The sequence below is a fragment of the Peromyscus leucopus genome, chromosome 3 (assembly GCF_004664715.2).
Source record: "Peromyscus leucopus breed LL Stock chromosome 3, UCI_PerLeu_2.1, whole genome shotgun sequence".
Taxonomy (NCBI): Eukaryota; Metazoa; Chordata; class Mammalia; order Rodentia; family Cricetidae; genus Peromyscus; species Peromyscus leucopus.
The window spans coordinates 60,353,774-60,370,655 of record NC_051065.1 but is presented as its reverse complement, the minus strand read 5'-3'; the positions used below and the strand labels follow the sequence as shown (position 1 = coordinate 60,370,655).

Sequence of the window (16,882 nt, the reverse complement as noted above, 5' to 3'; positions counted from 1 at the left end):
ACACATATGCAGGTACCCAAAGAAGCCTAATTGAGGCGCCAGATTCTCTGGAGCTGGAGTCACGGGTGGTTGTGAACTTCCTGACGTGGGTGCTGGGAATTGAACTTGTGTCCTCTGGAAAAACAGCAGATGCTCTTCATCGCTGAGCAGTTTTTCCAGCCCTTTAAAACCATTTTTTTTTTTTTTTCTGATAGAGGAAAATCCAAACCTTCACTATGAAGCAGGAAAGCTCTTTGGATGAAGAACAAATTGTGCTTTCAGTTTCAGGAGCCTGAACCCACTGGGGCAGAAACATTAAAGGGTCTTCCTTTCTCTGGTGACTGCCCTGCTCCTGCATTTGTGTCAAACCTTCCTTTCTCACTGGTTATTCGGTACCATAACGACACCTTGCTAAAATGCCAAAAGATTTTGTCACTTGCTCTCATCAGGAAAAGTACCGTGCTTCTCTGAGTCAGATTGTATTTAGGGTTCAGTGTGAAACATTCGGCAAAGAACTGGCTGGCTCAGCCGCTGGTGACCCAGCAGAATCCTCCTCCCACCTTCCCTCCTAGCCTCCTTTCCCTCCTTTAGTTCCTTTGCTCAGACTTTGGCCCACACTTAATTTTGAGACAGGGTATCACTAGCCCTGACCAGCCTGTAACTCAGAGATCTGCCTGCCTCTGCCTCCTAAAGAGATGGATTAAAGGCAGATGCCGCCACACCCAGCTCACGGCCTAGACTTTCACAAAGCATTCTTCTGGCTTTAGGAGTTTACTCAGAGCTGGTCCTAGTGGCCCATACCTTTAATCCCACACCTGAGAGGCAGAGGAGGGTGGATCTCTGTGAGCTAGAGGTCAGCCTGGACAGCAAGGCTATAGAGAGACCCTGTCCCATAGATAGATGATGGATGATAGATAGATAGATAGATAGATAGATAGATAGATAGATAGATAGATAGATAGGGGAAAAAAATAAAAGTATGTAGCATGAATTATTAGAAGGTCTTGTTAATAAAATCAAACCTGAGCCAGGTATTGGGGTGAACTCTGGAAGATCAGGGAGACAGAATGGGCCACAGCTACCTCACCTTGCCAACCTCTCAGCTGGTCTTGTTTCCTCAGACTGGAAGCTTCTGTGTCCTCATCCCAGTGGCTCTCAGCTGAACTGCTCTGCTAGAAAGCCTGAAGCTTAACCAGCCTCATGCTGCTAGTTTCTGGTCTTCATGCCTTATATATCTTTCTGTTTTTTGCCATCACTCCCTGGGATTAACGACTCACTTCTTGGGATTAAAGGTGTGTGTCACCATGCCTGGCTGTTTCCAATGTGGCCTTGAACACACAGAGATCCCAGATGGATTTCTGCCTCTGGAATGCTAGGATTAAAGGTGTGTGCCACCATTTTCTAGCCTTTATATCTAGTGGCTGTTCTGTCTCTGACCCCAGCCAAGTTTATTAGGGTGCACAATATTTGGGGGAACACAATACCACCACAAAAGTATTTACACAGGAATTAGGAGCAGAGGATACACAACTTGTCATGTGCTTGACTCCATTATTGCCTGTGAGCACCTGACTGTGGTATCCAGGGGTCACCCTGAGGCCCTAAGGTGTTGAGACTCAGTCCTAGAGAGGTAGATGGAAATCCCTGCCTCTCTGTGGCGTAGGCATCTCACCCTATGGCATGAAGCCCAGAGCCCAGCCTGAGACCAGCCCCTGCATCCATGATGCTGTTTTGTAGGAGGGTGAGGAAGCTGCTGGAACTCTTCTGTAGCTCATGTACTACCTTGGCTCAAGGGGAGCTGGGAAGGGCTAGAAGCCACCCTGCACTAAAACATGTTTCTGTGTCTTAAGCAAGCCCACTCCTGAAGGAGATTAATAAAGATCATATGACCTATGTTAGGCTCAACATTTGCTCTGTATGTGTGATGGGGACAGTCAGTGATTGGCCAGTCCTGGACAGTGATCATGCCCCTGAAGCTCTGTCCCATCTTTTGGGAACACATGAAATTAAAAAGTGGGGTACCTCCAAGTTAATCAGTGGACGAGGAGGAAAGACATTAACCAACATAAGCCAACAACAAGCCAGGGCGCAAACACTACCAGACAAAGCGGGCTTTGATACCAGAGGCACTACCTACTGGGATATAAAAGCCACAGTATCAAAGGGAAAATAAGTTTAATGTATCTAACATGGCCTCAAAAATACATAAAGCAAAAAAATTTACAAAACTGTAAGAAAAAATTCAAAATGAGATACTTTCACATACTTTTCTCAGTAATTGGTCAATTAATAAGGCTATAAGAAATCTGAAAGGTAGTCAGGTGGTTGTGGAGCATCCCCTTAATCCCAACATTGGGAGGCAGAGACAGGAGCATCTCTTTGAGTTCAAGGCCAGCCTGGTCTACCAAGTTCCAGGACAGTCAAGGCTGAAAAACAAACAAAAAAAAAAAAACAAACAAACAAACAAACAAAAAACCTGAAAGGCATAGTTAGCTTTTATCCAGAGGTTTTCTTTTCTTTTCTTTTTTTTCAATCATTTAAAAAAAATCAAGAGCTGGGTGTGGTGGTGCACACCTGTGACCCCAGCACTAGGGAGGTGGAAACAGCAGGATCAGGAGGAGTTCAGGGTCATTCTTATCTACAAAGCAAGTTCCAGGGCAACCTACTTAAGACCCAGTCTCAGAAAAAGTACCATCACTGTTGCAAAGCAAAACATAGCACATTTCAAATAACCTACTTTGTTCAGACTGCTCTTAAAAAAAAAAATCACCATACACCAAAATAAAAAGTAAATAATAAAATGATACATAATTTGTGTGAGGGGTACTGAGAATTTGACCTGGAACATTTTACAAGCTAGGCAAATATTTTACCACCAGCTATAATCATGACCCTATAAAATGTTTTTGTAACCAGGCATATTGGCGAATTCCTTTAATCTCTGCAGAGGCAGGCAGCTCTCTTGAGTTCAAGGCCTGCATGGTCTACATACTGAGTTCCAGGGCAGACAGAGATACATAGTAGGGCCTGTCTCAAAAAAAAATTAAACCAAACAAAAACTCTGTAAAGAGAACAGCCATTTGTTGAAGAAAATGTAAAATATTTAATAGTATTTTGGGGAAGCAATCATCCCTTCCATTAAAGTACTAACCAGGCCTGACCTGGTTTAGCTTCTGAGATCAGACCAGTTCCGGGCAGTCTGGACACACATCAGAGCAATCTTTTCTATGGAAAGTTCATAACAAAATTTCATCTGATTACAGAACATGTAACATTGATGTTTAAATATATAGTTGGTAATCCTGAAGAGGAAAATACAGAGCACATACCATTACAGAAACAAACACACCAGTATAAGAAACAAAATGCTGAGAAACAGAGAAAACTACATGCTTGTAAGATGTGAAAGGGAATATAGTTCAAGGTCCCAGTGGACCCGAGGCCTCAGCTAGCACAGCACCCTACAGAGCTAATCACTTGGTACCTGGGATGATTGGTTTCAGAACCCCGAGTACCAAAACCCACGGATGCTCAGGCTCTTATCTAAAATGACAATGTATTTATCAGAACTTCTGTGTGCCTTCTCATGTACTGTATGTCATCACTAGATTAGTTATGTCTAATGCATGCAAAGGATAAGCAAATACTTGCTATACGGTATTGTTTGGGGAATAATGGCAAAGAAAAATTAGGTAGCGATATGATTTTCTGGACAGTTTTCCACATTTGTTTATTTTTGGTGGCGGGGTGTCATGAGGCACGTGTGGAGGTCAGAGGACAACTTGTGGGACTTGGTTCTCTCTCCCACCATATGGGTCCCAGGGATCAAACTGGTCATCGGGCTTGAGGGCAAATGTCTTTACCCACTGAGCATCTTCCTAGCCCCAGATACAACTTTAAAAAAGATCCTCTGCAAGAACAGCAAGTGCTCTTAACTGCTGAGCCCGCCTCGCCTCCAGTCCATCCGAAGGAGTTCACATGAAAGGCGGAGCTGGGTGGATGTGGTGCTGTGATGGTGCCCACCTCTCACCTCAGCACTCAGGAGGCAGGGGCAGGAAGATGTGCGGTTGACGCCAGGGAATGGGTTACACAGCCAGACGGTCTTAGTCTGCTCTTCACTGCAATGATAAACACCACGACCAAAAGCAACTTGGGAACAAAACAGTTTATTTGGTTTATACCACATAACAGCACCTGAAGAAGGAAGCCAGGGCAGGAACTCAAGGCAGGAACCTGGAGGTGAGAGCTGAAACACAGAACTGCTGCTTCCTGGCTTGCTCGCCCCTCGTGGATTGCTCAGTCTGCCTTCTCATACAACCCAGGACCACCTGCCCAGAAATGGCATCACCCACAATTGGCTGGGCCCACTTATATCAATCATCTATCCAAAAAAAAATGCCCACAGCCTTATCTGCAGGCCAAGCTGCTAGCAGCAGTTCTCAACCTATGGGTCATGACCCCCTTGGAGGAGGGGGTCAAACAATGCTTTCACAGAGGTGGCCTAAGACCATCAGAAAACAGGCATTTACATTACAATTTATAACAACAGCAAAAACACAGTTATGAAGTAGCAAGGAAAATAATTTTATGGTTGGGGGGTCACCACAACATGGGGTACTGTATTAAATGGTCGCAGCGTTAGGAAGGTTGAGACCCACTGTGATAGATGTGCTTTTTCTGAATTGAGGTCCTCTCTTCCTAAATGACTGGAACTTGTGTCAAGTTGACAAGAAACTAACCAGCACAAAGACCCTGTCCGGATACTCTATAACTTAAGGCAACTACTTAAAGTTAAGTGTAACTAATAAGCAGACGGTGAAAAGCGAACAGTAACTTTAGACTGAGAACCTGCCATGGTGCTAGCTCACGGAGCTCACGGCTGTGACCCAGCACTCGGAAGCTGAGGCAGGAACACAGCTGCTGACTGCTAGCCGGCATGCACTGCGTTCCAGCCCAGCCTGTTACAGAGGAAGACTCTGCCTCAAAAACAACAAAGTAAATGCTAATATAGTTAACCTATAAAAGGCAGGGGAGAGAGGGAGAGAGAGATCTTTGAACATCTGTAAGAGGCAGAAAATAACTCATAAGATTGTAGATTCCATAACTGGAATCATCTTAGTATTCTTACAGCCAAGCAGAGTAAACTGTGGCTATGATTTATTGAGTATTTCAAAACAGTGAGCAGAGGGCTGGGAGTGCGTGCCTAGCTTGCCAGAGGCCTGAGCCAAGAGGATACTGGGTAGTCCCAACACTAAGAAATGGTAAAGGTTTGAACTAATGAATAAGCCAGTTGTCCTGATCTATGCTGTATAGACAAACTGAAATGTTCAAATGCCATCCTGTACTTCACCAAGCCTAATGACCTAGGAACTCACAGATAAAAGGGGAAAGCCAACTCTACAGGTGCTGGCGGCATATGCAAGCCCATGCCCATCCCCACCCCCACCCCCACATACACACAAACAAGTAAGTAAATAAATAAATGTAAACTAAAGAACTAAGGGCTGGATATGCAACTCAGCGGCTGAGCAGCGCTCTAGCATGCACAAAGCCTGGATCTCAGTACTGCATTAAATAAATAAGTAAATGCAACTGCGCAGTAGTTACAGTAAGTGTTTGGTGGGCGATAGGATTAATAACCAGGATGCGTTTCTTATAAAACACTATAAAGCAATGGGAGAACAACCAACCAACAGAATAGGCAAAGGATACGAAGAGAACTTTATGGGGTGAGAAAACTGCTTGTGTTGGAAATATAAAAGGACAATTTCTTTAATGAGGGCAACATAAAAATAAATATAAATGACAATAAGGAGTTGCATTTCTCATTCAACTTTTGGATGAAATTTCCAAGTCACTTAGCAGTAAACGTCGGCCAGGACATGAAAACAGGAAGTCATGCATTGCCAGGCGGTAGGGTAAGTGGGCACCATCTCTGGTAAGCAGTTTGAAGCCTGGGAGAGTTGACGGTACCCCTGCCACCCACCAGTCCTTATCTGGTGAACAGCACAATGAGCCACGTGTGCCTGTGATGTGCATGTGACATCCTGGCAGCAGATGCGTTTTCTTTCCCCTCAGAGGCTGATGGAATACTATATAGTGGTTAAAATGAATAGACCAAATAGACTTGTTTACACATGCTGTATCTCAAAGTAACAATAATCCACCATGAAAACAAAAAGCTGCAACAGGATGTGGGCTGAATAAATACCATGTATGTAAAATTTCAAGACTATCGAGCCCAGCAGTGTGCACTGTTTGTGGGTGCACACATGATTGGCAATTCTTAGACATACTTGGGGGGGGGCAGATTGAGATGACCCTGGCCTGGTCTCCGTTTTTAGCGAGAGCTGTATATTGCCCGGTTGCCTTCTAAGACCTGTTCCAACCCACACATCCCGAAGGTTTCATGAAGTGAAAAAATTATTCCGCCTTTTCCTCTCGGTTCCAGTTGGGGTTCATCCCTAACTCTAACCAGGGCACCTGCTCAGACTTTTTTTTCTCTTTTCATCCCGTTCCCAGATCTTGCCAGCCTCGGCATCCAATAAACACGCGTTTCAGTGAACCTGTCCAGGAAAGAGGGTCATCTCTCGTGGTTGGAAAGAGCACTGTGTCCACGGGGGCGAAACAGCAACTTGGGGTCAGCAAGCCGCTCCCCGCTCGGCCTCAGTTTCCTCCTAAGCAAGCCCGTCTAGCCCCTTCCAGCCCGTGCCCTCAAGGATTCCAGAAATTCTGTCCTTTCTGGCCGAAAACAACACTGAGGCTTTTCACAAAGCACTCCCACCCCCACCCCTCGCTCCCCTTAGATCCACAGCCCGCGTCCCTGGAACCCGGGCTGCACCGCGCTGGTCACATGAACTCCGGCTTTCTCTGGTGTGACGGCTCTCTCCGATCCCTTTGTGAGCGCAGGTTTTGAAAGCCAACGACCGGGTTCTGGGTTTGAGACGCGCAGGCGGCCGCGGGCGGAAGGCTGTCGGAGCCCATCGGCCCGCCTCCAGAGCCAGCGCGCCGCACGGGTCGCGCGCCCCGGATTCCGCTCCGCCGCCGCCGCCGCCGCCGCCGCCCGCCGCGGCCTGGCCCGAGGGCGCCGGGCCGCCAGGACGCCAGGTGAGCCGCGAGGGCCGGGGAGCCGCGACGGGCTCAGGGCGTGTCCGGCGCCGCGGCGGCCCGCGCCTCACTGTTCGCTCCTACCGGCTGTAGATGGAGCTGTCTGGGTTCCGGCCGCCTCCGACGAGCCTCCGAGCGCTCCTCTTGAAACGCCTGAGAGGGACATGCCTCCCAGGATGCAGTTTGTAGCAACATGGCAGCTGCGGTGCAGCTCCCCTGCTGAAGAGGCGCCGGGACGGCCGCGCAGCTCGCAGCCGGGGCCCGGGCCGCAGCCGGGGTCGCAGCGTCGGCCGCTCGGGGCGGGCGAGCGCGCCGGGGGCGGCCGCGGAGCGCTGGGGCCCAGCTTGCCGCCGGGCGCAGCCAGCACAGCCGCGCTCCGACGCCGCCGCCGCCCGCGCCGCCGCCGCGCGCAGCCCCGAGCAGGCCGGGGCCCGACGGCCGCGCAGCCCCGGCGGGCGAGGCCAGGCCGCGCCGCACTGCCAGCCCGCCCACAGCTCCGGGCCTGCGTGGGACTGCGCGCGGCGGCGGCGGCGGAGGCGGCGGCGGCGGGGACTGCGCGGCGCGGGCCGGGCGGCGCAGGGCCATGGCCGAGGCGGCCCCGGCTCCGGGGAGGGCAGCCCGCGCGCGCACGGACGCGCGGCCTCGGGGCTCGGGGGACTGCCTGCGTGCTCCGGGCTCGGCGGCCCGGCCTGGGGTCTCGGTAAGGGCCGGGCGCGGCGACGTTAGCGGGGAGGGGGCGCCCTGGCGGGCTCGCGCGCCCCCTGGGGGGGAGGCCGGCCGGGGCGGGCGGGAGCGGCGGCCGTCCGTGCGAGGCTGCGCGGCCGCACGGCGCCCGGACACGCGGCCCGAGGTGGGGCGCGGGCGGCGCGCTCGCTCCCTCGCTGCGGAGCCGGCGCTGCGTCCGTCGGGGTGGCCGGCGGCACGTTTTCCGCAGAGCTCGGCCCCGCGGAGCGGCTCCCGGCCTGGGCGCGGCGCTGACGCGGCTCTCCCATTTCGCAGAGCGGAGACACTGAGGCACGGACACCCGGCGGCGACCTGCCCTGCCTGCCCCAAGGTCACGTAGAGAGTCGGCCCGGGCTGGGTGCCCGTAGCCCCATTGAGGCCTGCCGGGCGTGCTGCGGGCCTGGACGGGGAGGGGGCGGCGCTGGCGGCGGCTTCACCGGGGTGGGCGGCCTGGGCTGGCCGAGCACTGGCTGCGGCCCGTCGGGGGAGGAGGGGAAGGCCGGGCAGCGCCCAGCCCAGCCAGCGTCTCTGGTGTGGGGAGCCCTGTGACCCACAACCTCTGCATCGGGAGGACCCCGAGTCAAACTTGGGGTACGGATGGATGGGGTCCGGCGAGTGAGCACCCAAGAGGTTGACGTACCTCTTCAGAGGGCCATTCAATAATTAAACGCCCTCCCACTCAACGTGCTCTCTGAGACACCCTGGCTGTGCTCGGCAGGTTTGCTGCATGGAAGTCCGTGCCTTTGAGCCTGTGTACAGGAAGAGATGGGATAGATGGCTTTCTAAAAAGCCTCGCAGTTCTTACAATAACAATAACAAAACTCCTGTGAAATAAAATGATTTTTTTTTTTAAACATGCCTACCTCCGGGCTTAGGTCTCCAGAACCCTTTCATGATATGGCATGTAATTCTGGGTGAACCATCCTGGGTCATGTAAGAAAATGGCACATCTTTTTGTAGGAAGTCAGATGTGTTTTGTTACGCATTTTTCTAGCACATTGGCTTGGATCCTGGGGCCCCCATTCTCTGATCATACGAGGAGGGAGAAAGAGACAGGTAGAATCATCTATGAAATGTGGCGCAGAGGGGTTTCTAGCCTTCCTCTCTGTTAGCAGTTTGAGAATTTGAGCTTATTCGTTTTAGATCTTTGCTTAAGGGTAAGATCAAGCCACAGGTTTACTGGGACTGATGACATTGTGTCAGGACTTAAGTAGTAGATAGGGAAAGGGACACATCTTATGACCCTTCACCCCTTTCCAGTACTCCAAATCCCTAAATGGAGAAAACAAAAATTACTATTTTCCTTTGAGCTGATTCAACTGTCTAATAAAGATGTCTTGCCCTGCTAGCTTTATTTACTGTAGCATTTTTTCTTGTTTGAGTTAAAAACCCTGTGTTATTGGGAAGCTAACCTGCCTTCCAGGTGTTTTTTCCTTCTTCCTACTAATTGTAGGCAAATACCCCACAGGTAGACAGTCTTAATGCACCTATTGTGTTGGCTCTGTCGTGCCTTTACCCCGAGAGAGGGCTTCCACCTAAGGGAGCTGTCTAGTCTTGCTACCAACTCAACAGTGAAGGGTTGAGAGTTAAGGGGTCTTTGAACTCTCGGTGTTTGCAGAATTAGGCATCTGTGTGTATTTTGAGGAAAACTCATCCCTTGCGATGGGCTTTCTAGGGGCTCTTAACACCACCATAATCGGGGGTGTCTTTAGGGACAGGACCTTCTATTCCAACATGATTGCATGTGGTAAGCCTCCCACAGGTCTGTTAAATCACCAAGCCTCTGACTTGTCTCACACCTGTCAGCTTCCTCTGTCTATAATTGAGGCCTGGAGGTCACCTATAGACTCTGAAGCCTCCAGTCTATGTGACCTGAGGCAAAGCATATGCAGCCTCTCCTGTTTCCAGTGTTTTCATAGGCTAAAGGTGGATGGTACTAGTAGTGCCTATTTCATCAGGTTTTGTGAGGTGCACGTGAGATGATCCTTTAAAATGCTCTGACACAGTTTATGTCACATAATAAATCCTAAATATTTACTCGGCTAATGAGCTCCCATATAACAGAGCTATGGATCATGCTTTCTCAAAGATCTTTTGCTGGACAAGGTCTCAAAGTCTTCAGTCCTTGGCTTAAAAGTAGAATGCTACTTTAGTGAAGTTATCTGTGCGTGAATCAGTGAGCAGATGTAAGAAAGACAGCTGTGGAAGGCATGGTGTGGGTTTAGACAGGTCTAAAAGATGGCGAAAGGAACCTCGTCACTTACCTGGATGATCTCTTTAACTATCAGTATACAGTTGACTCATTGGACAGGCATTTACTGAGCATATACTATAAGACTGGTCACAAGGGATATGCTAATTTTCAAGTGAAGAAAGCAAGTTTTAAGTACCTTACAGAACACTCTTACAGAGAACATAGAAGCTGAACAAGTTCTTTGAAGGAATATTATGAAGAAAAGAACAAAAATGGTTAGAAAAATTCCATTTAGATCCAGTAAAGGTATTGAATGGCTAGGTAAGTGAACTAGGCACCCACAGAAGAGCATGGCTTCACATCCCTAGTGGTTCAAGATTTTTAACGTGGATGTGGCAAGATGGGGATCAGAGTGCCAGAAGGAAACTTACCTTTATTCTGCCTGTGGTCCCCCCACTCTTACCACACTCTCAAAACTAGTGTGATGCCTGCCTGGCGTCAGTCACTGCAGGCCTGCCTTCCCCCTTAACCCTACCTCAAGAACCACAGTGAGGGGGCCCAGCAGTGTACGCCTGCCCCGGTGGACCCTCGGCCTAGGAAACGGAGGGTCCTAGGAGGCTGAATTGTCCGCATTACCGTCGCCATGTCTCCGTGTCCTTTACTTGGAGCAGAAGCCAGTCGCCATGCCCCAAGCCCATCCAGCTCTGCAGAGCTTTGCAGACAGACAAGGGCAGCAGTCACAGGAGCAGGCTGTGGTGGAAAGGGCAGCAGTAGGTATTGATGGAGCCACGAGCTGAGTTCTTCCCGGTATCCTTCCCCGCCTGCACACCATCCATCATGTCTGAAGCGTGTTTGGAGGGAAAGATGGCTCTGTGGAAAACAGAAGGTGGCAGAGCCATCTCTTATGCGTTGTTCCTAATAGCTTTATCATTGATGTCTACATCAGTGCCACTATCAGAAGAAATGTGCTTCCTTGGAATGTGTCTTATTGTTACAAAAACTGAGGGCCTTTTAGCATGACTGCTTGTCTCTTGGATTTGTTTAGCCAGCTGGAGACTGTGACCTTCAATGCTGTCTTTCCTTCTCTCCTTGAACACAGGTCCAGCAGCTGGACATGGAGGACGGACATTCATCACCTCTTTCATTCTCCAGGGGTCCACACAAAGAGTCTGTGCATCAGGCCCCTGCTGGACTCCCCAGAGAAACTGTGTTCCCTTCTTGCGTTCTTCCCCCCAAAGAAATTCCTTCTTTGTCTCCCACTGCCCCTCGGCAAGGTGCCCTGCCCCAGTCCGACAGTACTCCGAAGCAAGAGACTTCTGGCCAGATGTCACATGTTCTCCAGAAGGGACCTTCACTCCTGTATCCTGCCACCTCTGAGCAAGACGCACACCACCAGGGATCCCTGGCTTCCCAAGAAGAAACCCAGTACTCTCCTTCAGCTGCTGGTCAGGGGACCCCTCTCCTTTCCCACTCCACCCACCATCAGGAAGCTCCACCCCACTCTCCTGAAGTTCCTGAGAAAGACTCGCTGACTCTGTCACCCACAGTTCCCGAGACTGACATGGATGCCCTGCTCCAAAGTCCCACTTTGCAAAAGGACACTCCCTTCCATACCTCTTCTACAGCCCAGAAGGAACAGCCACTGCCCACTGCAGAGATCACTCGCTTGGCTGTGTGGGCTGCCGTCCAAGCGGTGGAGAGGAAACTGGAGGCCCAGGCCATGCGGCTACTGACCCTGGAGGGCAGGACAGGGACAAATGAGAAGAAGATAGCAGACTGCGAGAGAACGGCTGTGGAGTTTGCAAACCATCTGGAGAGCAAGTGGGTTGTCCTGGGGACCCTGCTGCAGGAGTATGGGCTGCTGCAGCGTCGGCTGGAGAACATGGAGAATCTGCTGAAAAACAGGAATTTCTGGATCCTGCGGCTGCCCCCAGGCAGCAATGGAGAAGTTCCCAAGGTACACCCACTCCACTGGGGTCTTCCCAAGGAAACCATCTACAGGGGAACACGGCTTAGGGATGTAGTTCAGTTGAAAGAAAAGGAAAGTGATGATTGGAAAAGGAAAAACAAGAAGTAAGGATCTGACGTCCAGTATTACTTCACCAAGAGCAAATTATTTCTGCTGTTGTTAAAAGCACAGATTGGTGTATGAGTCCACTTAGAAAGGAGTCCATCAAGCCCTTCCCGGAGCCTGAGACAGTGTGTGAGCCTGTCCTCCTGTCAGTCTGCCCTCACACGCTCTGGTTCCGCATGCTGATTTCTGCCCACTCTGGGTTAATACGTCTGTCCCCTGAATGATAGATTATAACAGCTGTACCCAGCATTCACATTGAGGCAGCATCGCATGCCATCAAGGGGTGATTTAAAGTGCTGGAGTTTTTTTATAGTTTTTATGCAGATATTGTGCCATTATATATAAAGACTTCAGCATCTGCAGACTTTGGTATCCTGAGATTCTGGAACCAATCCTTTGCAGGTACCAAGGGATAATTGTACCAATGAGCAGTGCTTAATGGTTTACCATCAGACTGGACAGGGAGAAGAATATAGTTTAACTGTTAGAGGTTTTGTACTGTCTAACTTTTTTTTTCAATTTACTTATAAATCTTTAATGCCAATAAAACTAATTTCAGGATGTATCCTTAAGGAACCAAGAAACAGGCTTTAATCTTATTTTCCAGAAGGTTCTAAAGAACCTTTTTTGTTTCTTTTTGTTCCAGACTGAGTGAGTAAGCCAACACCTCTTGGAGGCTGTTGTACATTAGACTTCTAGGGTCTCACTAAAGGCGTCCTGGTCTCTGAAGGTCCAGGGTGAGGCCTAAGAGTGCATTTCCAGCCCGTTCCCTGCTGCTACTGGTGCTACACGTCTTAAAGTAGGAAGGGCCTGGACGAGATGAGTCCTCCACCCCTTGGCCAGGAATGTGGCCAGATTTCAGCCGGTTTTTAGGAAAGCCCCCTGAGCAAGTGCAGGGGAGGAAGGCCTTCCCTCTCCGGTCCTTAGGAAGGGGGTTAGGTTTAACAGTCTGTGGTGTTAGCTCTTTGGGCCTTGCTGACCCGGTTGCTTGGTTTCAGGTCCCTGTCACATTTGATGATGTTGCCGTCCATTTCTCGGAGCAGGAATGGGGAAACCTCTCCGAGTGGCAGAAGGAGCTCTACAAGAATGTAATGAGAGGCAACTATGAGTCTCTGGTCTCCATGGGTAAGTAGGCAAACATTTGGTTTGGTTTCAGTTTTATTTGGTTGATTGGTGGAGGTACTTGTTTGGGTTTGGTTTTGTGTGTTGTTTTGTTTTGAGGTAGGGCTCCCCTGGCTGGCTGTGTAGACTCTGCTGGCCTCAAGCTCGCTGAGATCCTCCAGCCTCTGGCTCCCTAGTGCTGGGGTTATAGAAAGGCACAGCCATGCACATGATGGGTTTAACAGGATCTTACTGTCGAGAGTTTAGCCCAGGCTGACCCTGAATTCCCAGTCCTGCTGCCTCCACTTCCTGGTGTTGAGATTATAGACATGCACTACCACACTAGAATCTTACCCGTTGTGTGTGTACCCAGTGTGGTGCATACCTGTGTGTGTGTGGAGGCCAGAGGTCGATGTCAAATGTTTCCTCTGTTCTCCTCGTTAGTGTTTTAGGTGAGGCCTGTCACTGAACTAGTTCACCTGACTAGGCTGGCTGGCCAGAGTGTGTCTGGGACCTACCTGCTCCCTTCCCCTCCCACTCCTCTCCAGCCAGCACTAGGGTCACAGATGGTCACCACTACACCTAGTGTGCTGGGTGCTGGGGATCAAAGCCGGGTTCCCATTCGTACAGAGCAGGTACTTTACCAACTGTACCATCTCCTGGCCCTCCAAACAGAATTCTAAAGAGTACCACAAATGGGCTAGAGATTGTTCAGTGGTTAAAAGTTCTCAGCACACACATCAGGTAGCCTACAACTGCCTGTAACCCCAGCTCCAGAGGATCCAACACTTCTCTTCTGAACTTTGTAGGCACCTGGAATCACATGTACACAAACATACATACATATGTAATTAAAAATAAGATATTTTTTTCTTTTAAAAAGAGTGATATAAATGAAAAAAAAACAAACAAAAAACAAACTTCCCACATACTCTTGTATGTTAATATGGAACAAGCTGGAACAGTCAATTTGTAGAGACTATAGGGCGCTTGGGCTGCAGGGGAAAGCTGGCTAGCCGTTGGTGGGCCACCATAGAGTGTTTCCCCCTGCATCCTGCTTATGAAATTCATTATCTAGTGAATTATTAGTAAAAGGAAAGTAACTAGAGGAATACAGATGTACTGAGGGCCTACTGTGTGTCAGCAGGGTGTGAAATGCTTCTAGGAATAACAGTAGTGAGGGACTGAGGACAGGATTAGAGATCTAGTTTTCTTACTCACACAGCTGGACACTGTCGCTACTAAGGCCAGATGGCCCCAGGGTCCTGGTCCCCATTAGGAAGTCACAGTCTCATAGAAGACTGTTTTATACCAAGGTCTGTTGATTCTTGTTTTCATTAAAAACATGAAAGGACAAAAAAAATGGAAAGATGGACTTTCTTTCTTTCTTTCTTTCTTTTCTCTCATGTGTAGGATTTTTTGACATAGATAAAAGAAAAAGCTGAGGGTCTCAGTGGATAAAGAGCTTGCTATGAAGCATAGGAAACCTGAGTTAAGATTGCCACCACTCACATAAAGGCCAGCACAGTGGTGTGTGTCTGTAACTCCAGTTACAGCTGGAGGTGCCTGGAGCTTTACTGTCTAGCCTGTCTGGTCAAAACAGATTCAGGTTCAGTGAGAGATCCTATCTCAGAAAATGAGGAGGAAGAGTAAAGAGAAGGCACCTGATGTAAAACTCTGGCTTCCATGTATGCACACAGGTGAGCACACCTGCATACCCCGCCTCCCTGAAACACAAGTACGAGAAAGGTGTGAATGTTGAGTATACTGTTGGACAGAAACTTGGATTTGGGTGCTAGAGATGCCTCAGCAGTTAAGGGCACTTGCTGCTCTTGCAGAAGACCTCAGTTTGGTTCCCAGCACCTACATGGCAACTGTCTGTAACTCCAGTACCCTCCTGTGGTCTCTGTGGGTATGAGGCACACAGGTGGTGCACATGCAGACATGCAGGCAAACACTAACACACATAAAATATGAATGAATGAATGAATGAATGAATGAATGAATGAATATGGGATTGGAGAGAGCGCTCAGCATTTAAAAGCATTGGCTGCTCTTCCAGAGGACCTGGATTTGGTTCCCAGCACCCAGATGGTAGCTCACAACCATTTGTAACTTCAGTCCCAAAGAATCTGATGCCCTCTTGCCTCTATAAGCACTGTACAGTGTTGGACAGACATACATTTAGGCAAAAATGCCTGTAGACATAAAGTAAAAATCTCAAAAACATTTAAGTTTAAAAAAAAATCCTTTTTTAAAAAACAAACTTTTTTTTTTTTTTTTTTTTTTTTTTCAAGACAGGGTTTCTCTGTGTAGCTTTGCACCTTTCCTGGAACTCGCTTTGGAGACCAAGCTGGCCTCGAACTCACAGAGATCCGCCTGCCTCTGCCTCCCGAGTGCTGGGATTAAAGGCGTGCGCCACCACCGCCCGGCTAAAAAACAAACTTTGATTCATGCTAAAATAGGTAATTTTAGACATACTTTCCATAGGCTAACATTACTCTTCTTAAAAATTTGTGTTTTTTAAAATACAGACACAATTATAAAAAGTTAACAATTTACAATTACATAATAAAGAGCAACCACTAACCCACAGAGGAGGCCACCAGGCCCCCTTTAGATCCTGTCCTTTCATCTTTTCTGTGCGTGTGTAAACATATGCACAGTGTGTGCCCCATTACACATGGAGTGTGGAGTTTGCACAGAGGCGACCTCATATTAGACAGCTTTCCTTATCGCACCTGTAGGCCACAATCCTTGGAAAGAAAGTACAGTTTCCAGGTGAACTTCGGCTTTTTTAAAAAAATATGTATGAGTGTTTTGCCTGCATGTTAGCATGTGTACCACATGCATGCCTGGTGCCCATGGAAACCAGAAGAAGGCATTCGGTCCCCTAGAACTAGAGTTACAGGTGATTTGTGAGCCGCCATGTGGGTGCTGGGTACCTAACCGCGGTCCTCTGCAAGAGCAAATGCTCTTAAGCCCTGAGCCCTCTCTGGGCCTCTGAACTCTGGCTTTTGACTGTATTGCGGCTGGGCCATGGTGCTTCTGTCTCTCACTGCTGTTGTGAGAAACGGCCCTGTGCATGTGTGCAGTGACCCAGTGATTGGCAGTGCAGATGTGAAGTGGCCTGTGGGGTAGAGGATGCTCTACCGAGGAGCCTCTGACAAGGAACCAGTGTCTTGTCTGCAGCAGCACATGAGAATGCCATTTCTCCACACCCTGGTTTCTTCTGTTTTGAATCTCTGTCATGTTTTGTTTTGTTTTCTGAGACAAGATCATGTAACCCAGACTAGCCTCAGATGTTCTGACCTTGAACACCTGATCCTTCTCTATTCCAAGTACTTAATATAGGCAAATATTTGTCCCTTGGATAGATGAAAAAAAAATGATACTATTTTTATTTGAATGTATTTCTTTGATGATTAGTGAACTTGTGCATCTTTTTTTTATATAATTGCTGGTCATTTGTATGTCTCCTGTGAATTACCTATTCATACTTCTGCCCTTATTTTCACTGATTATAAAGGTTGCTTCTATATAATTATGAATATTAACCATTTGCTATATGTGGTAATATCTATGTTTCTAATATTTCTTCCATGTTTCTTCATCCTTTTATTTCAAAATAATTTTAAACTTCTTGAGGAGTATTGAAGATTGAACTTAGGGTCTCATACATGTTAAGCACATGTTCTACCACT

General features: G+C 48.6%; 1 protein-coding gene across 1 annotated transcript in view; it reads left to right on the top strand.

The window, feature by feature from the left end:
- Positions 1-7,654: 7,654 nt before the first annotated feature.
- Znf777 (zinc finger protein 777) overlaps positions 7,655-16,882 on the top strand; it is a 28,656-nt gene continuing 19,428 nt past the window's right edge. Inside the window, 3 exon segments of the mRNA XM_028879632.2 lie at positions 7,655-7,786; positions 11,103-11,960; positions 13,076-13,202. Coding sequence (XP_028735465.1) covers positions 7,670-7,786; positions 11,103-11,960; positions 13,076-13,202 — 1,102 coding nt within the window. The 5' untranslated portion in view covers positions 7,655-7,669.